We start from the raw sequence: 22081 nt of genomic DNA on the forward strand, positions 1-22081 counted from the left end.
TTCATTTTCTGAAATAATTTAATACAGTTGCTATGTAAGAAGAAAAAATATCCAGAAAATTATTTACTTAGCATGAGTTATAAAACCTGCAAATTCTTTTGGAAGATGTGAAGGTGTACACTTGTGTGGGGAAAAGATAGATTCCAATGGTAGATTCCATTCACAGGATTTTCTGTAAGTACTGAAAAACGATAAGAGTTAATTAAAAAAAACAGCAATCTTTTCCTCTTGATCTAGTCTTTCTTTCCTTCCCCAATTCCACAGGATTGGGAAAAACTTAGTGATATATTCTTATGTAAGTTGTTTTTGTTGAATGCAAAATTTACCCAAAGAAGAGTAAACATGGTATATTAAACCCTGCTTTTATTCCACTTTGTTCTTTCTGCATTATTCTGGAAAGCAGTGATAGTTGAAAAGTTTGGATATATTTTTTTTTTTTTTAACTCATGATTATAGTGTAAAAATGAAGAAGCTTGTTGCACTTCTGAAACACAATAGAAACATAACAACCATGTCTTGGCTATCTTGATCTTTCCAAACTTGCCTTTTCCTACAGGGAATGCTGTAGAAGCCTACTGAACATTCCTTTAGTAAGCTTAGAAAGAAGAACTACTAAGGTATAAATATTTTTCACTATGAATTAAATCTTTAATACATCACCTGAATCACATGCCTTATAGTTAGCAAGTATCCTTCCTGAGAAATTACACTACTATACTGTAGGTAGCTACAAATTATGCATTAATATCTCCCTATTTCTGGATCCTTAAATCACTTTGGCAGTCCTAAAGGGATTGATTTCTAACACTTCTGTGCCAGTGCCATTATACTTATTTGCTGTTCTTTGTTCCTTGTTCTCCCAGAGGCTATTTCATACCACTACAGAATAGATATTTTTCCCTTTTTTTTTTTTTTTTTTTTTTCCCCTCAGGTTTCCCAGTAAGTGTATCTAAATCTTTAATCAAGACATACTTGCTTTAGAAGAATAGCTGTATGAACTGACTGGCTGGAATTCTATCATTTTACTACGCAATATACTAAAAACTCGTGTTGAACTCTGGTGTTGCTTTCTTTTGCATAGGCTGGATGATTTGCACATTTATGAACTATTAGACATCTTCTATACACTCCCCTCAGGAGGCTCAATAAAGACATCAAATTATTTCTGCCTAGGTCACATTTATTAATTTTAGTCTCTGCATAAGATTTACATTTTACTGCAGTACAAGAGGGAGAAATGAAGCCAGGGTTAAAGGGGAGCATAAATTGTTAGCTTTCACCAGTTTGTATTATCCTCTCTTACTACTCTGTGGTTCAGGAAATGTATTTTATCTCCTGTAATCATCTTCCTGGATGCAGCTGGTAAACAAGAAGAATGTAGATAAAAGACAAAATAAACAAACATAAGGTCATGCCTTGCATACTACATCTAGTATAAAATAAACACGAAAGCTTGATTGAAGTTACTCATTAAAACACTGCTACTGTTGAAAGAGGTTGAGGGGTAGCTCATTCGAGTGTAATGTGGGAGGTCTGAGGTCAGCTGGTGGATCGAATTCTCTCCATAGGCATGCAGATTCAAATTTCTGTTTATGGAAGGAAAAATCTTCCTTGACATGTTCATCAGAGAAGACCAGGCAATGTTAACTGAAAGCACAGTCAGAGAAAGAAATTTGCAATGTAAAGTTTATTGGGAAAAAAAAAAAGTTTCTGATTGCCCTGTATTCACAAAAATCAAAGCCTAATCTGTAACTTAGGTAAAAATATAGAAACAACACTTTCTGTGGTGTTCAGTGGGACACTGTAGACAATGATTTGCAAGGTCTCTGTAGCAATATTTCATGGCAAACAGGGAGGAGGATGAGTTTTAACCTTCAATGCCTTTCCTCACAAACATATTTTTCATATATTACAACTGATGCAAATCTCTATTTAACAGCTATTTTGGAATCTGCTTTTCAAAAACAAACAAATAAAAAAAGTGAAATGTGTGATCCAGACACATAAGGAATAAACTCTTTATGCTTCCTTCATGTTCCTTCTTGTGAAGAGTATGCTGAGATGGATAATTTGATTCACAGCTAGAAAGAACTGGAGGTGTTTATGTTACATTTTGGTCTTAAATGCTGCATTGTGTTGTTCTTTTCAGCATAGATGTTTCATTGGCATTTTAGGATTTGTTAGCATTTCTAACTTCTTGGAAAAATTAGCAATCTTATTGATAACTAGAAAATTGCCATTCCTTAGTGAAAACACCTGAGTTTGTACTTAAGGCTTGTTCTCCCCCTTAATATGAAGGCTTTAAACACACCTTAATAAAAAGCCCTTTTGAATAGTAACTGTAAACAACTGCTATCATTACAAGTATTTTATTTCTACCTCAAAAATAGCTGTGTGCTGTCCTGAGTGACAATAACCTCCACTGAATTTCACTCTGTAGACATGTAAAACCTCAGCCACATCAGCAGCTGAAGATGTGGACAGTTACAAAGGCAGTTTCATCTTTGCCATGCAAAATATAGGCTAAATACACAGACTAGCATGTGATTTAATCTAGTAAAAGTGGAATAGTCTGTCAGAGAAAGTACACTGGCAAATGGGCAACCAGTTGAACATGTTATATTTTAATTTGCAGAGACAAAAATGACAAGCAATTTATTTACATGAAACTGTACAAAAGCAAATTAAATTATGTAAATATTTCATAAATAGAGGTGGACTAGCATTTAATACATTTTGCCATGTTTAGCATAGTTGCGTGCATAGTGACTCATAATAAACAATGATAAATTGTTCTCTGCTTCACTATCAACATCCAAGTTGCAGAACAATAGTCAATGATTAATATTACAAACAGATCGTACCACACTGAATGCAAGTGCTTCAAAATTTAGGAAAAAGTTGTCTGAAAGCATACCCCAGGCAGCTGGTGAACGTTGTCTTCTTCCTTGTATTTATGCTCTTCAGTCAGTGATACATCTTAGCTGATGAACTTTCATTTCTATTGCTATTTAATCTGCTTCATTCCTTAAGGAAACACTGTATATTTATCACCAATGAAAGAAAAGAAAAAAAAATTACATTGCTCAAGTTCCTTATAAAGTGTTTGGTGATGGCTGAATTTATGGCATCCATATTCTTTGTTTTCCTGCTTGACAGCTTCCTAGGGTAGCTTTTCAGTCAATCATTTCAATCCCATTTAAGTTGTTCCCCCACATAAAAATAACGTTTAACTTTTTTTTTTCCTGAAACTCAGGCAGCAGGCCAGTCAGAAACCACATTGAATAAACAGTGGATCCAAGATCCAGAATGAGCATTAGATTTTAGACCAAAGCTATTGAATTTTCTAATACATATAAAGTTATATATCAATCTATAAAGGTGCCCTAATGTAAAATACATGCAAAGCTCATTTGAGTTTCTCATGGAAGAAAATAAAAGGATGATTTTCATACTGTACAACTGAAACGTGATGATAGCTAAAAGCAATTTAAAAAAACTTGTCAATTTTCCTGGCAACATGAGCTGGTAAAACCTTGCTAAACAACTACAATATAGAGTGGTCATAGTTTTCAAGGGAGCAGGATTAAATCAAATGAAAACAACCCCAAACCCACACAAATATTAATGAAAAAAATCCTCAAGACCTACTTAAACCACAGCCTTGTGTTAATAATGCCTAAGACTGGTCCATTAACTGAGTTTGGCAAAAGGCTTGTTTTTAAATATATTATTTATAATTTATCAGAAAATAAACACAGGTAAATATACAGGTTCAAAAAAGTTGGGAGTAGCCCCTTATCCCTCAGTGTCCAAACCCAGCTACCACTTTACCGTAATAATAGGTACAAAAGGCACAGTTGCATATTTTGCATTCACCCTAACTATTTTTTATAGTTTTATTTGATTATTTTTATACAAAAGCACTCTATTTATGGAGTGACACCAGAATTAACCTATTTCAAATAAAGAGGAAAAATATAAACACAAAATATATTTGTGTCATGCCAGGTCAGAAGAGTAATTAGCATACTAACAGTGGAAAGTTCCACTAGAATTATTGTGGATACATACAGTAGATAGGTTTTTTAAAATTTCCTTCACACTCATTTTAGATCTGAGGAGATGCACACAAGTATTTAATGACTGTCTTATGTGGTGCAAAAATTGGTAAGTGACTGCTGATCCATTAAATCTGACTGTCTTCTATGACCTGTATTGTTAGCCTTGTAGAAAAAGGTTCTAAAAATATATGGAGTCAAGCTACTTGATTTTTTTTGTGTGTAGTATTAAATAAAATCTTATTAAAGAAAACTCTGTTGAATATTTGCATTATGCAATTGTGTATTCTGTTGAAACGTGCAAGAAAAATGTGTATACATTACATAAGCATTTTTAGAAGCATTTTTAAACAAGTACTTACAGATTATACAAAGTAGTAACTGCTGTATGCAGTCTCATAACAATGTACTAGTTTGCATCTCTCCATATTACTTAAAAAAATAAACAAAAAATGTTCAATCATTATTAATCTTTGATTTTAATCTTTTCTTTCTAAAATGTGCCCATTCATCATAACTGCTATACACAAAGAAATGTTACTTGGAGAACGTAAACTTGAGAGAGAACGAAATGGGCAATAACAGCACATTCCGCTATACAGAGAAGTGATTTCAAAAGATAAATGTGACACGTTGTATCAATTTACCAACCTCTACTTTAGACTGTTTAAAGTTATTTCTATGCAATTCTTCAAGGAAGAAATTCTTCAAAGCAAGAAACTACCCAAAGCTACATTGTGACTACAATATACTAGAGAGGCATCTAGCCATGCCTTAACACCAGGTTACACATGTTTTCACCCTCCTCGAGTTGTCCTTGTTTTCAATTGTCACTTTCATCTGAATGTCTGAGCTCAATCTGTCATTGCTATTACAACATCAGCTACAAAGCAACTGGTTGAAGCTCTGCACATTTAGTTGCTTTTATTGCACAAAAAACCTCTTTCATTTCCTCGTCTTTTCAAGAAGCTCTCAGCATGAAAATCATTACAGCCCAGAACTCTTGCATATCACAGTAGCTTAGACTTCTTTTGATTCACCTTGACCTGCTAGGTGAGTATCATATCACTGTTTATTAACCCATTTTCTACCTAGCCTAGATGTTCCAAGTCTTGGCATCATTTCGTATTGCACCTCTACTGGTTTTAATCCACTTGTGTTTCAAGAAAACCTTTGTTATATCTTTGACATAATTGAAGCAATTGGTAATCTGCAACACTGATGACAAAAGATTTAGCAAGTATTCCTTGCACTCTGAAGAGTTTGTATTTGACTTGTAATATTCTCTTGTCACTGCATCATCCTATTGTCCATCCTTTCCTACCGAACTTTCTCATTAACACAGCCTTCTATTCCTACTATCAGGTTTTAATTTAGATCTTAAAAATTTACTGGAACTGACATATGCAGCATATCATATGCAGCATCTGCTGCAACATATCATGTCATTACAAAAAAAAAACCCCACATGAGTTCCTTTGGGCATTCAACTGAACAGCACTGGGAAAAAAAAAAACCCTAGGTCATTTGGGCTTGTGAACTGTGCTGCTGTGCAACATGTAACTGAAGGTGTGTTATATGTGTGTATTTGTGAATATATTAATTTTCTAAGCCAAGCCTCAACACTTAGCAATTCCCCTGATCCATTGTGTGATCTTTGGCCTTTTTGTTACTACGATCTTCCCAGCTAAATGTTAGTCTTTACCAAAATTATTTCAACAGTTTCTCATTATTATATGACGATGGATGTTTTACTACTTGTGTTTAAGCTGAAGTAATCATCACAGAGAAAGAGAGAGAAGGAAAGAGACATAGTGAGAACATCTTTGTTCTACAGATAAAACAGAATCAGAGTTCATGAATCACAGGAAAGTATGCCGGTTTTGACTGCAGTCTCAGGCTGACCATATTTCTGTTGCTTCCAGCCTCAGATGAGAGGTGAGAATATTAAAGCTGTGGTCTTCACAAAGTGCCTATTAATGATTATTCCTTTATATCTATCTCTATATCTGTATGGTTTCTGAAGGATTGTCCCTGGTGGGGATCAGTAATATTCAGATGATATGTTTTGAATATATTTTCCCTGACCTGTTATCCTCAACAAGCTAGATGACAATCAAACAAAATGAGTGGCTTAACTCATGCTTCTGCAGAGGGTAAACAACAGTGTGTTATGTCCATTTTAATCAAGCTCTTACTGTGGGAAGAATTTGCAACCATAGATTTAGGAAAATAAAAATCAGTGAGGAGAATTAGACATGCAAGTAACATCAACATTTTCTACATTGTACAGTATAGTCAGGCAGACAGCATAATTAAATGCCTGCTATGGAGGCAGAAGTGGCAGGCAGATCTTTTGTCTCTTTGGTGGCCCCCTCTTTTTTGTTTAGTTTCCTTTTTTTTTTTTTTTGTTAAAATTGTTTCCATTTTAAGACTTTTGCCCCTTTTCTTTCTTACAATGTGAAAGATTTTTGTTGTTGCTCTTTAGCCTACAGGTAAACTTCTCTTCTAGTTAGAGTATTGACAGGAGATGGCTTGTATTCCCCTGTCTGTGTAAGGGGGATATCCTCTGGATTGCCTTCTTCATTTTTGCTGAAACTAGCTGCACTGAAGGTCTCATAGGATGAGGTCAGCTTTTTGTTAAGGAGGTTTCTGTTGCGATCACCCATAAGGGAGGCTTCTCCATTGGCCAGCTTTTCCTGACTGCCTCGTTCATCGACAGGCATGAAAGTGGAGAGTTTTGGCTGGCTCTTCTGCTTTCTTTCAGGAGAAGTGCGAACTGGCATCCAGCAGGAGTCCGAGTGGCCATATTCATCACACTCTCGGGTGCACTTTCCTGTCAGGGCTACATCTGGTAGAGGTCTTGAATCTGAAAGTAAAACAGAGTTGTCTTTACAAGTGAACAATATTGGAATGACTTGCAGTGCAACTGAGAATTCTTAAATTCACAAAAGGTATTTTTAAAGGTCTTGGTAAGAGCACTGCAGTAATCTCCCCAGTGATAGTTTTTTTACATAGCATGTGCCCAGAGGCAACAAACATATCTGTACAATCATCCTCAACCTCAAGAATTGAAAATAAGAATACTAAGTTACTTCCCGTGCTTATAAATAAATCTCAAAAGCATTTGACATTAGGTACTGAACAAATTCTGATGTCTAAAAGAGTCAACTAAGCACTTAATTCCTTACTGCTAGTTTTCCTGAAATTATTAAAAATACCTTTTTTTGAATTTTTTTTAAGGCCTTTCACCCTGCAAAATCTTATGAACATGCTTACCACTCTGTAAATAAGCAGCTCCGTTAATGACCACAGAAGTAAATTTGCACATAATATAAACCTGTTTACGTTTCTGAGTATTTGGCATTCATTGTTAGTAAAAAATATATAAATTGTACAATCAGTAGTTAGTGAGAACATACAAGAACCCTGCTATTGGTTATAAACTTAATCTAACATGTACAGATAAAGCTGTTGTGTGTGATGTCTGAACAGATGCACTAATGTTTTATACGTGACTTCTTGTGTTAGAAGGTGACTGTTCCAGATCACTGTGCTAAGCTTTCTAAGTACTGTATTAGTAAGAGCTTTCATTGAAAACCTACAAAATTCCAGGGTCTTCATGATTGGTCCCTGCCTGATTAAAACACGGGTAATTTTTAATATTAGTAGTTTAATAAATGCATTACAGCTGAATTAAAAAGCTACTTCAACTGTTTTAAGCGTTGGGTAAGATTTTGAGACAATGCTTTTATTCTGTTATGTCTTTATGTGCCTTATGGTCTACAAGAAATAACTGGAACTGCCTACAAAGTAACAACACAATATTCAAACAAAGTTTACAAATAAAAAAATCAGCAAGTAAATTATTTTTTTCCAGTTTATTTGATATGAGTTTCATATGATATATTTCATGAAATTTTTATATTTCTTTCATTAAAAAAGCTAGTAAAAATAAAAAAGAAGCAAGGAGCTTCAACTGAAAACTGGTCCCTCCACTCAGTAAGGTGCTTCATATAGGCTACAGTAACTCTCTGTCTTCCCTCTACAACAATCAAATTCATGTGAACACTAATTTTAGCAGTCATAACCTATGTCTTATATCTTTCAAAGATCTATTTATCCTTCATTTTATTTCTTCTAATTCTTTCTGATGATCGTCTCAAACAGTGACAATTCCAACTCTTAAATTATCATAAATTCATAAAAAAGACCACTGTTGAGGTTAAAAAAAAAAAAAAGCAAAAAAAACCGACTACCAACAAACCCAGAACAAACAAAAAGAAACACCCATCAAAATAACACAATGAAAAATAATCAGAATTAACTGAAAATTTAAATATTTACAACAGGTACTTGAAGAGCAAACATATTTCATTTCAGCATCTGTGGATTTAATCCTGACAGAATTGCAAAAGCTCTTGAAAGCCAGCTTTCTATTCATTCTGTCCTGATATTTTCATTCATTTAATAATTCATTTAATTAGTAATTTGTTGCAGCATTTTAAAGAATATTGACAGTTGAAAACCTTTTCATAGAATCCACTGTATGTATCGTGAATACTGCGTAATATTTCATATAATAGTATGTTGCTGATTTTAATGAGGAAAACAGCACTGATGTTAGGTAACTGAGTAATTATGCATCTGAGACATGTGAGGCTGGAAGGAAGGAACTACGTTATTTTTATTTTTGTCAATTTTATTTTTCCCACTAGTTTTAAGGCTTTTGCAGATAGACTCAGACATGGTTCCAACATTTTTTCTCTGAAGAATGTAGAGACTACGGACAGTTTCTGAAGGTGTAAAAAAAAGATAGGGACCTTAACAAGAAAGCTCTCTATTGTGACTTAAATCTGTTATTACTATGGCACTCCCTAAAAAGGCGTAATTAACTGCTGAACTGCACCTGATGTGTTTTTATTTTTAAACACTTTAAAAAATATTTTTACAACAGGGAAAACCCCATTTCTATCTCAATCTCAATACAATCTGAGTTTTCAAATAGCACCTTATTTACAAACAATGACCATTAAACATTATGTTAGTTACTAGTAATTGCTCTTGTAGAATATTGGCAAATGCTTATCAAGGCAATTTGTCTGACCTTTATTTAAAACAAAGGAGTATTTGTTTATTGAAAGGGATTTTTGTTGTTGTTTGGGGATTTTTTTCCAGAATGAAACAGTTAATGTCTTGCCAAAATTGTTGTGGTTTGGCCCAGCTAGTACAGAAGTGCCACAACACCTTGTTAGTGGTCCTAGAATCATTTTGCATTGTAGGACACATCCTGTTCACTTCAGGACAAATATTAGAATTCTTTATTTTAAAGCATGAAGACTTGCTGTACAATTCAGCCTTATGGCACTGTTTTACGAAGGAACAACCTACAACACAGCACGTGGCTGAATCATCCTGATGGGTTACGTAGTATACTTCATATTCACACCCAGGAAAGAGCTTAGACAGTCACTGGCAGGATAATATTAGCCCAAATAATACTCTAACTGGCAATTTCCAGGCCTATCATAGAGGTCATCAGGCCATCAAAGGTCCATTTGCCCAGACCCAGAGGAGCACAGGGATGTATAGCGGCTAATATGAACCCAAACCAAGGACTCGGGAGAAAAAAACACCTTGTCCAGGTTCTTCTCTGGTCCGTCTTAGGAGAACCATCAGCCCCATTGTTCAAAGCATGAAACCTGTCACCATGAGCCACTGGTAGCTGATTATCTTTCTCTCTAAAAGGGGGATTGCTGCCTAGGTATGTAGGGATATGGGGGAAAAGCAGTTTTAAGATAGCACAGGACTTACTACATGATGTTTAGGAAAGGACCCAAAGGACAAGGGAGAGTTTTAAGTGATTTGGGAAGGAATAAGAATGGTAAAATAGAGGGCTAGGGGTTAAAAGAGCAATTTTCACATAAATAGTTTGCTTGGTAATAAGTTTGTCTGGTTGTGCTCTGTGCTTTGTCAACTTCCTCTGTTCTATCTTCTTATTAAATTCCTTTCTCTTTCCTGGGTATGAGCTCTCTATTATGTGTGTATATGCATGCATATGTATATGCGTGTCTACTCTCCTTAATGGTGTCCATCGATGCCAGACAGAGAGGGGAGCAGAATGAAGACACAGGTTCTGCCTGTGTTTGTGTTGGTGATCTGAGTGTCAATGATCTGTCTGGCCAGCTGTGTATTTATTTGGTGTATTTGTGTGCTCTCTGTGTGTGGCTGCTGGGAACACATCTTCATCTTTGCTACTGTTTGGACCTGGGGATGTGGTGCAGCAGTAGCAGCCTCATGTACCTCAGACTGTCAGATCTGGCAGCATTTAAGCACACATTTAATCCAAGGTAAGATGAAATCTTGTGTTATAACTGCTTGTGTGTTTGAAAGATAGACATGACTTTAGGATTTGGGGAACAAGGGGAAGTGCTACAGGGAGGGAGGGATCATTCTGTGTGTGTGTATTATTATATCAGAAGATAGGTAAAATATCCAGAACTATCAGGACAGTTATCAGTACATAAACTAGTCAGTTAAGGAAAACATGGGTACTTTCTGTAGATGCAGTAGAAAAGAGAGATTTAACTTCACTTTGAATAAATCACCATAGCACTTTAGCTACAAAGTAATTTACTGTATTTTTTTTTGATTCTCTGAACAGATTGACAATCTTTTGTACAGTAGTGACTTTATGTTCCTCTTTTTTACATTACCTAGCCCATAGAGTAGTGAATAATCTCTGGGAAAAAAAAAAAAACCCACACACAAAAAATAAAAAAAGTTACTTCTGTCCTCTAGCATAGTTCACATCCAAAGATATCTATCTGGCATGATTATTTAAGTACTTCTCAGTTTAAAAGGTAAACATTAAAGTGGCGACCACACTGCTATCTGACAAGAGTAATGGAATATGACATAGAAAAGAAATTGTCAACACAATTGGCAGATATTTCCTGTCACACAGAAATTTGTAGATTTGGGGTTTAGGTTTTAACTAATTATACATAGTGTAGTTGTTTTGCCAGGGCCAGGTTTTGGTGCTGGAGGAGCTATAGGGATGGCTTCTTTAAAGAAAGAGCTGCCAGAAGCTTCCGCTGTAGCTGACAGGGCTAATGCCAGTCAATTCTAAGATGGACCTCACAGCTGACCAAGGCCTGGCCAATTAGTGATGGAGGTAAAACCCCTGTGAATAACATATTTGGAAGAAGTTGCTACACAGATGCAAAACTGCAGCAGCAACAGGAAGTGAGAATGTGAGGATAACATCTCTGCAGGTATCAAGGTCAGTGGAGAAGGAGGAAGAGGAGGTGCCCAGGCACTGAAAGAAGGGAAGACTCCTCTGTGACCTGTGGTGAGGCAGCTGTCCCCCTGCAGTCCATGGAGGCTGTCAGGGATCAGAGATCCACTCATAGCCCGTGGAGGACCCCACAGCGGAGAAGGTGGATGCCTGAAGGAGGCTGTGACTCCAAGAGAAACTCACTCTGGAGCAAGTTCCTAGCAGGACTTAGGACACTGTGGGGAGAGAGAAGCCCACACCAGAGCAGGTTTTCTGTCAGGACTTGTGATCTTGTGAGGTACTCAGTCTGGAGCAGTCAGTGCCTGAAGGACTGTTCTCCTGGTGGGTGGCCCATGCTGTGGCAGAGTGTGAGGAGCTGTCCCTGTGGGAGGCCAGATGCTGGAGAAGTTCATGAAGGACTGCCTGCCATGGGGAGAAATCCCACACTGTAGCAGTGGGAAGTGTGAGGAGGCCTCCTCCTGAGAAGGAGCAGCAGCAAAGTCCATCTGTAATAACCATAGCTCCTATTCCCAATCCACTGTGCCCCTGAGAAGGAAGGAAGGAGAGTCCTGGGAAGAGTGAGAGGTAGGGGAGGTGTTTTAAGACTCAGTTTTATTTCTTATTTCCCTTCCCTGTTCTGATTGTTCATTAATAAATCAAACCCTTTTCTACCCAAGTTGAATCTGTTTTGCCCATGATGCTAATTGATGTGTGATCTCCTTGTCTTTATCTTGACTCACAAACTTCTTGTTATATTTCTCTCTCTCCTGTCCAGTTTAGGAGAGGGAGAGGTAGAACAACTTGGGGGGGCATCTGGCACTCAGCCAGGGTTAAACCACCACGACTAATGAAATGGAAGATTTTATTTGCATAAAATTGTCTTCAGAGTTACTTGAAAACCTCATCCAAGTTATTTTCAAACATATCCTCTTATGAATATCTACATCAGAAGCAGGTATTTCTTGACTATTTACAAAGCCACTGTAAAACTACTGCCTAAAATGCAGATATTTAGACAAGTTTTTATGCATAAATGTAAAAGGACACTTCAAAAGTGATTATATAGAAGATTTCACCTGCAACTGCTCAGAGTCCAAATTCACTAATTTACAGTTTCTCACAATCTATTTTCTTATTGCATCCACTTTAAACTTCTACCACCAATTTCTAAGGTTAGCTGATAATTATAATTTTTTTAAAATGTGTCTTTTATCATTAATCTAAAAAATGTGTAAACATTTATGGTTAACTTCTGAGTTGGTAATAGCTTAGGTTTCCCACAAAGCTATCTATAAAAACATGCAAACAATGGAGTTATGTAGATTTATACTCATGTTTCTGCTGATTGTAGCTGACTGTTGCTTTAGGGCTAGAAAGATTGCTTGTTATCAAAAAAAAAAAAAGAAAGCACCTAATACAGCAGGGTGGAGAGGGGAAATATGATATTTTATATCCAGTTTAAAGCCAAGGAAAACACCAACCAGAATATTCCACACAAGAAATTTTTGATTATTTTCCCTTCTCCCATTCCTTACAAAGAAGGTTAAGGTATTTCATCAAATACAGAGAAAATATGAACGCAGTAGTCAACAGGTACATGTTGCAAATGACATGCTTTTTTGTACACAAATATTGCAGTAATATAATTATAGAATCATAGAATCATAGAAGCAGGTCAACCTAGATCAGGTCACATAGGATCATGTCCAGGTGTGTCTTGAAGACCTCCAAGGAAGGAGACTCCACAACCCCTCTGGGCAGCCTGTGCCACTGCTCTGTCACCCTCACAGTAAAACAGTTTTTTCTTATATTTAAATGGAACTTTTTGTGTTCCAGCTTCATCCCATTACCCCTTGTCCTGTTGCTAGATGCAATAGAAAAAAGGGATGCCCCAACTTCCTGATAACCACCATTTAGATATTTGTAAATTTTAATATCTCCCTTCAGTCTTCTGTTTTCTAGACTAAACAGCCCCAGTTCCCATAGCCTTTCCTCATATGAAAGATATTCCAATCCCTTGATCATCTTGATGGCCCTGCACTGTAGCCTCTCCAGAAGTTCTCTGTCCCTCTTGAGCTGAGGACCACAGAACTGGAGACAGTACTCCAGATGAAGCCTCACCAGGGCAGAGTAGAGGGGGAGAAAAACCTGCCTGGACCTGATTACACTCTTCTTGATGCATCCCAGGATGCCATTGGCCTTCTTGACCACGAGGGCACATTACTGGCTCATGGTAAGTTTATTATCAACCAGCACTCCCAATCTCTCTCTCTGCAGAGTTGCTCTCCAACAGGTCTATCCTCAGCCTATCCTGGTGCATGGGGTTGTTCTTTCCCAGATGCAGGACTCTGCATTTATCCTTGTTGAACCTCAGGAGGTTCCTCTCTGCCCACCTTTCAAGCCATCAAGATCCTGCTGAATGGCAGCACAGCCTTCTGGTGAATCAGCCAGTCGTCCCAGTTTGGTGTCATCAGCAAACTTGCTGAGAATACACTCTGTCAAGGAGTCACATTCACTCTGCACATCTTTTAACAAACATTCTCAAACAATATATGTTACACAAACCTAGTATTATCAATTAGTTATGACTCAGTCCTAGGACATACACTCTTTTGGAGGAAGATCATAGAATCATAGAATCATTACAGTTGGAAAAGACCTCACACTGCCAGGCCCATCATTAAACTGAAGCATATCCCTCAGTACTTAATCTGTGCATCTTTTTAATATCTCTATGCATGGGGACTCTACCACCTCCCTGGGCTGCCTGTTTCAATGCTTAACAAACCCTTCTGGTGAAAAAGTTCCTCACAATATCCAATCCAAACCTCGTCTGGCTCAACTCAAACCCATCTCCTCATGCTCTAATATTCACCACTAGAGAGAAGATTGACCCCCTCACCTCACCAAAACTTCCCCCAGGCAGTTGGAGAGAGCAAGCGTATCTGCTCTCAATCTCCTCCCCTTCAGGCCAAACACTCCCAAGTGCAAGATGCAAGTTTTTCATTTTCTCAACTTTCATAAATCACACACAAAACCTATGGAAACAATGGACGGTAGATGTACTGAAGTAGTAAAAATCTCTCTTCTACTTGGAGATGAAAAGCCCTCCAAAGGAATAGTGACAGTCTTTCTAGATACAACATGAACATTCCAGGAAAGAACTCTATGCCTAGAAAGCATTCCTAGTTGCAATTGAGTACACAACCACAGTAGCCACACAGTACTGCAGCAGTGCAACAGTACTTCTGTAAACCATGCAGCTTGGTACACAGGATCTGAGGAATCATTGGCAAGTGACTTCTAAACAGTATCTGACAAATCAACAGCTATATGTAGATTTTACAGCCTTCCCCCATTGATAGGCCTGTAACATCTCTGCATGGTTCCAGTTGTTGAAGACTTATGAAGAATATTTTTTCCAGACTAGTTTATGTTAGTTGTTAGTTACTGTGAGAAAGAAATAGAAATAGGAAGTATCATCTGATAATGATAAGAGACTATGGTTTGGATGAGCCACTTTACATCCCATCTTTTCCTGCATTTTGTATACAAATCTACTATATTCAGATGACCATTCAAAATTCAAGTGAAACACCAATAAGATTTATATCATTAAACTGGAGTCCATTTACACAGCTTTTATCTTAAATGATTGTCTGTTTTATGAGCTGTGTGATTGGAGACACAATAGAGCTCTTAAAGCATAACAAGTATTGTTGACATGATCAGAGAACAGTAATGAAGAAAACGTTAAGAGGACACATATTGTAGAAAATCACTGTTTAAAGGGGGAAAAAAGCTAAGCTGTAGTGATACACAGATACAGCAGTCTTTGAAAATCCTGTCTCATAATTGCAGTAATTCAAGAACTCTACCCCAGTTAGTGCTGTGGTATATTCTGACATGCCAAGACACTATTAAAATACTTAAACATGTTTGAAGGCATCAGCAATTTCTTTCTCTGCACCTTAGGCTAAGTAGAGTTAAACAGCAATTCAACATATCTCAAGAAGCGTTTAAGGCCCCAAGGCTTGGACTGCTGTCATTCTGAATGTGGAATTATCGTGTACTGCAGAGATAGTGCATGCCATCTCTAAGCCCGTCCTACTGAATAAAGTCAAACACAAATCCACTGTTTGAGATATGCCAACTGCACTGAAGTAATGAATATATTAATTACTTTTGGACTGGAATAATTTCATGTATATCGTGTCCAATTCTGAAATACTTTTCAGTGCTTAAGAAAATACTTCAGAGTACAGAAAAGCTTACATGTACATTAAAAGAATGATTAATACTGTGTAAAGTATTATGAGAGAAGGATATAAAATAATGAATTCTGAACCTTTTTTATTCTTTCATTATGCAGAAAAAAAAGGAACATAGAATGCAACTGAGAATTTTGAATAGTTTACTTGAAAAATGGTAAAATAAAAGTATTTCTTAAACAATTCCTAAGACTCACTGCTGTAGTGTGTTAAAAGGCCAAATACTTATCTGATTTTAAGAGAGAACACAGTAGAATTTTCAAACCAAACATGAGATGCTAGGTAATCCTCTACTGCCAAAACTAATAAAAAGAAACCAACCATATAAAACACTACCATAAAATAAAAGAAACACATAATTGAACCTTTAACATTTGAAAAAGCTCGTGCTAGATGAATAAAAGTGAGCTATCCAGAAGAAAAAACAGCTGAAGAAGAAAACAGCACTTTTCAAGTACCTAGAAGGCTATAGTAAAGCAAGAGTGGGAACAATCTGTTTTGCTTGCCCATAGTGGAAAGGACCAAAAGTGATGGATTGATTGCAATAATGACAAATCAGATTAGAAATGATATGAACAGACAAACAAACAAACAAACAAATCTTTTAGGATAAATGTTGGAAGGTTATAATCTCCACCACTGGGAAGACTTTATGAATGTCTGGAAAAACTTGTCCCAAGGGCAACTGTATTGGGTTCGTGTGGGGGGGGCTATAGGGTTGGCTTCTGTGAGAAGCTCCTAGAAGCTTCCCCTATATCTGATAGAGTCAATGCCAGCCGGCTTCAAGATGGACACCTCTACTGCCCATGAAGGTCCACAGTAAGATCCATCTGCATCCCAGAGAGGACTCCGTGCTGGAGGAGTGGATGCCTAAAGGAAACTGTGACCCCATGGGAAGCCCACACTGAAGCAAGTTTCTGGAAGGATCTGTGAATCTGTGGAGAGAGGAGCCCATGTCAGATCAAGTTTGATAGCAAAACTTGTGACACCGTGGGAGATTTCCCCAAGCTGAGTCTGTTTTGCCCATGACAGTAATTGCTGAGTCATCTCACCATCCTTATCTTGACCCATCAACCTTTTGTTATATTTTCTCTCTGAGACCTATTGGATCCATTTCATTTTATGGTTTAATCAAAAAGTTAAAGATTGAATACTGCTTCTACCTGCAGTGGTGCAAAACAAATATGCCTCTGAAGTCTATTAAACCTGGACCTGGTGTAAGAAAGACCTTAAATCAGAAAATTTCAAGTGTTTATTTTTCATGAAATTTTGGGTTTATTTACACTTTCACAATAGTTTTATCTGTTTTAGGGGGGAACAGAGTTAAATAAGATAAAGAATATATAAGATTTTGCTGTAATTATTGTTTAATTAAGCAGACTATATAGTTATTTCACATGTTTCAGACACATAACCAAAGAAATAATACCCAAGCAATAAAATTCTTGGCTTAGATTCCAGACTTATTTCTACCATATTTCCTTACAGCAGGTTAAGGCACAATATTCTTTAAATACTCTTCTAATTACAGAATAACTCCATTAAAAAGTTCTGATCTAATTTAATAATTATATCAACTCTGTAGTACTGAATCTGTGATCTTCAAGGAAGCAATATTTTATCATTGACTAAAAGACTGTTTATAGGAATTCAAATCTATGGATTTTTTTAACACTAAAAGAAATAATATTAATTAACTGGTTGTCAGTGAAGAATCATAACATAGGTTGCATACAATACTATGTGTATGTGAAATTAAATTCAACAGACTTAATTCTAGATTAATACTAATTTAAAATCCTGATTGCATTATAATATAAAAGGAAGCACATTAGGAACATACAGTTTCTTCTTAAGTTGTATTTACTCTGTAGTTCAGATTTTATTATTTCATTTCAATTCACAAGAATGAGGACTAAAAAGTGTCAGCTTATGTGATACCAGTGGTGAGTACTGAACTAAATACATCATGCTGAACTTCAATTCTCTAGATTTTAATTTTCTAGATTTAAATGTAATTGCTATAAGACTCTTTGTAATCCTGTTAAATCCTTTGATAGCCTGATTTACTTCTATCACTGAAATGGCAACATATCCTTCAGAAAAGTAGGAGTTATAATGACTTCCTGAAGTAGCATAGTCATTAAGATGTTGGAAACACTTAAGCTGTCTAATCGTTCTGCCAATCTGATGCTGAAGTATTAATCTGTCACTGTGTCAAATTACATACCTTTATTTTTTTTCAGTAAAATGTGTCTATACTTAACAAACTGAGTTGAAACAATTCAAGGAGCAATTAGAGTGTCAGGTCTCCTAAAGATGACTCAAGAAAAGTCTGAATCAGGGCTCAAAAGTCAACATAATTTGATACTCACATCAAAGTGATGGGACTGCTGGAGCTCTAAGGGAACAGAGTAGCTAGCAGACTTTATTGCCTCATCTCAGTGGTATGCTGTGCATCCTCTTTATTTCATTTCTTGGTGATAAAGATTTAATAATATATTTTCTTTATCAGGAATGGACACTAGACAGGAAAGCCAGTGCTATTGACACAGAAGAGTAAAACAAGGTTACTTCATTTCCCCTTGTCTTCATCCACCTTATCTTAATAAAAAGGCAGCTCCTTTTTGGAGATACTCCAAGTAACATTTTCTAGGGGATATTAATGAATGCATTGCTTCCATTGAGAAACTAAAAGCACAATCCCAAAAGATGATCAATGTCATTAGATCTCATGGATATCTCACAAGCATGTCAGAAGATATCCATAATAATCAAGAATGAAAGTTGAAAATACAGAAAAAAAATTAGTGACCTGATTGGGTTGCCAGCTGTTTTGTAAACTTGCTATTTGTTGAAGTGATATAAAAATGCACTAGATACAACAAACATTTAGGTTCAAAGAGTGAATGATTAAAAAGACACAATAATATGGCTCTGTAATTATAATAGGCAATGGTGGGAAGAAAAAATAAATAGAAAAACTGAACCACTTGCAACTATGGACAAGAGCTCAAACCAAAATAAGATTCTAGTTGAATACTTTGATGTTTAAGAAATTATTTGAAGGGAGAATACTGTTTTCTTTCTTTCATATTTTAGTGAGTTAGTTACTTTTTTTCCTACAGAATTCTTCTGCCACATGAGATAGGAACTTGAACTGATTATCTTGACAGAACCACTGCATTCCTCAAAATTACATGCTTCATACAGTTCCACTTCAATGCATTGCTGGATTCTAGATCTTATTTCATTCCACATATATGGAATAAAATATTATATAATAACACACATTAAATAGTAGTACTGCTTTCATAAAAAGTGTACTTTTTATGTTCCCAGGAGGTTTTCTGTGTGATTCATGAAAAGTATGTTTTGTTACAAGTCACAGTACCTCAAAGATTGAACTTGAACAGTAATTGTAAAATGTGCTGAAGCTCTCTTAATTTATGTTATGTTGTTTTCAAATGGGGGAAATAACAAAGTTCTCCATGCTCTGCATGCAAACGATCATCTAAACAAGTGGAGCTCAGTGTGAAGCAGAAACAAATAACTTGTGACTACTTGTCTTTTTAGCAGCTGTCAGGAGGAATTTGTGTTGTAAGAAGAAATACAGAAGATGTGAAGGATTCATTTAAATTTTGGTGTCATGTAAAGAGAACTATCTTACCTAATGGAAAAAATGCTTATCTGTTCACGTCATACATGTTTCTCTTACAAATACACATACAAATTTGTGATTTTACTTAATCACACTAGCAAGATCTGAAATACAGAAAGACAATTTAATTCAATTTAGTGAACTAAAAGATGCAGAGAATGTATTTTTATTCCTTAGCAGAGCTACACGGCACAAGACCTAAATTAATGTTAAAAAATAAAAGAAAAAAATGAAATAAAAGAAAGAAAAACCATTCCAGTAGTATTGCATTAATGCACACTTTTCCTATTCATATAAGTATACTCCAGAAGAAATTGGTTAAATTTTATAAAATATATTGCTCATCTTCATTAATCATGAAGATAGAAGCATAAAATCATACAACTCAGGAGCAGATGGTAATACTTTCACATGTCACAGGGAAATTATTTACTGATTAACTAGTTAGCGAATCTTTATTCCATATCATTGACATGATCCATAGTGTTACTCTAGTCTTTTTGAACCCTCAGCTTTTCCTCAGAAGAGAACCTTCATCTACTCCAGGATTAATCCACTTAAGTAAGTTTGTACTTTTGTTACAAGTACTGATACTTTCTCAATGAGATAATGCAGGAAAAGGAGAGTGTTGGGGGGGTTTTGTTGTTGTTATAGGGGTTTTTTTAATAGTAATTGTGAAGTCTTCACATCTCACAAAATGGAGAGAAATACAGAAAGACAATGAATCTTTCAGTGTTATTTGTGTTCTACTCAAAGGAATTTTTTTTCATTTTTTTTAATTGATTTTTCAGCTGTGTGTGCATATTACAACTAGTGAATTAATTACAAACATCAGCTCACAATGGTTATATACTTATGACAGATTCATCTGGGTTACAGTCCATTAGTAATAAAGTATTAAGCACACCACTAATTCCCCATGTAATTCATGTACAGTAGATAGAATGTACACATGAATCATTGAGATGTTACAAAAAAAAGGTATTAGAGTACCACTGTTTACCTCACTACATAATGGCAGAGTAGAATGATTTCTTTATTTTTTTTACACGAATGGGAAATATATAAGTTTGAATGAAACAAAGCAGAGAAGGCAAAAAAAAGTAAGTTTTACTTGCAAAGTCTAAGCTGATCAGAAATAGCAGTCTCAATCCTTCTTGTGGGATGGGAATCTAATGGAGCCTGTAGTGCGTATCATAGTCTTTTGACCCTTGCCCTTGACCCTAAGTATCTATTCACTCAACCGCTACAGGAGGTAAAGAAGAATTCTTACGTTACAAATAGAACTGTGGCTTAATGAAAATTAAAGATGAGATTAGACTTGAACACGGGTGTCTAAGCTTAGTAGTCAGGAACTATCTCTCATCCCTGAGATGAAGATACTGGGTTTTTGGTTGCTTCACCAACCATTAGACAACATATTTTTCAGATTTCTCGTGGACAGATGAGCATACATCTCTACAGATTTCTTGAGATAGTCCTCTAAAATTTGTGAAATAATTCCTAGTCTCAAAGTAAGAATGGAATCACTTTTGCCAGAAGGTATTCCAGTGGAATTACTCTAATTTATCTATTCTCTTGGTTTAAGAATTTTTAATATTGCAGTTTTTCTGCTCTTGAGTTTTGGAGCACAATATTAAAATTAGTATGTGTTTGTTTAGGTTGATTGCAAAGTATATATCTGTATGAAAAATTTTCAATCTGAGAAATACTCTGTTGTCCCTCAGTTAGTGGTAGTTCCAGATTTCTTAATTAAGTGCAGTACATATACATTGGGCTACGGCTTCATAATCAAAATCTACTTTTTCAAGAATGAATCCAGTTTGTTTGACTTGTTTGAATATCAAGACATTTCTTACATTATCAGTTTATACTTTCACTCGGATTCTAGTAAAACTGTCATAAAATTTGAAACTGGACAATGTTAAGCTTGCTCCACTCGAAATGCATGACTAAGCTCTTGAAAACACGTAGGAAAAAAAATCCTAATAATATCTGCTATGATAGCATAAAAACTACTCAAGCAAAATATATTAATAGGGAGGTCAAACACTTTTTTTTTTTAGTAAGAGTACATATGCTGAAGAAAATTAAGATATTAATGTATTAAATGTATTGACTTCAGCATAGGAAAAGAAAATAATCCCTTTGATTATTCCCAGTGTAAATCCACAGAGTCATTTCTGTTAATCTACTCAACATTAGTTGCAGTGTTCAAAATCACTTAGCAGCTGCTACATAGTTTTTAACATCTAAACAAGACACTGAAAATCAGTGGTTAAGGAGTCAAATGCAGGAGCTGGACAGAACATAAAGTAGAAGATGAAAACAAGTTTATCAGACTGAATCAGATGGAAAAATACACAATCTGTCAATTTTATTTGACTCAGAAACAATTATTGTTAAAGGGGAAGGAGTAATTTGGTATTTTGGCAATTATTATTTTAGACAAGTTTTTTATGAACTCTTAATTTCCTTCTAATTAAACCATCATTACCTACTACTACCCCTGCAATGTACTGTGGCTAGATCATGTGGTTCATACTGTGTGCAGGCATCCTCCTTGCAGGCCATTCAGAATATGGTTTCCTGATTGAAAAAATATTCAGTAGAACAGGGTTATCTGTATAGAGTTTTAGTCTCTGTCTCCCTTCTGAGATCATAAAAGAAGTACCAGTTGGGCTTGTGGTTCTTGTGAATATATTGTACATTGCAGCACAAATAATTTATTCATATAATAGATTCATTATTGTGTGGTACAATTGCTTTCTACTTGGGTTAATTCAGCTTCTATCAGAGCTGAATGAAG

General features: G+C 35.8%; 1 protein-coding gene across 1 annotated transcript in view; it reads right to left on the reverse strand.

Annotated features, from left to right (window-relative positions):
• Positions 1–6550: 6550 nt before the first annotated feature.
• Positions 6551–22081, reverse strand: part of PCDH7 (protocadherin 7) — a 280066-nt gene continuing 264535 nt past the window's right edge. The window contains 1 exon segment of the mRNA XM_061993475.1: positions 6551–6930. Within this exon segment, the coding sequence (XP_061849459.1) occupies positions 6551–6930 (380 nt within the window).

Source organism: Colius striatus, chromosome 3 (assembly GCF_028858725.1).
Source record: "Colius striatus isolate bColStr4 chromosome 3, bColStr4.1.hap1, whole genome shotgun sequence".
Classification (NCBI taxonomy): domain Eukaryota; kingdom Metazoa; phylum Chordata; class Aves; order Coliiformes; family Coliidae; genus Colius; species Colius striatus.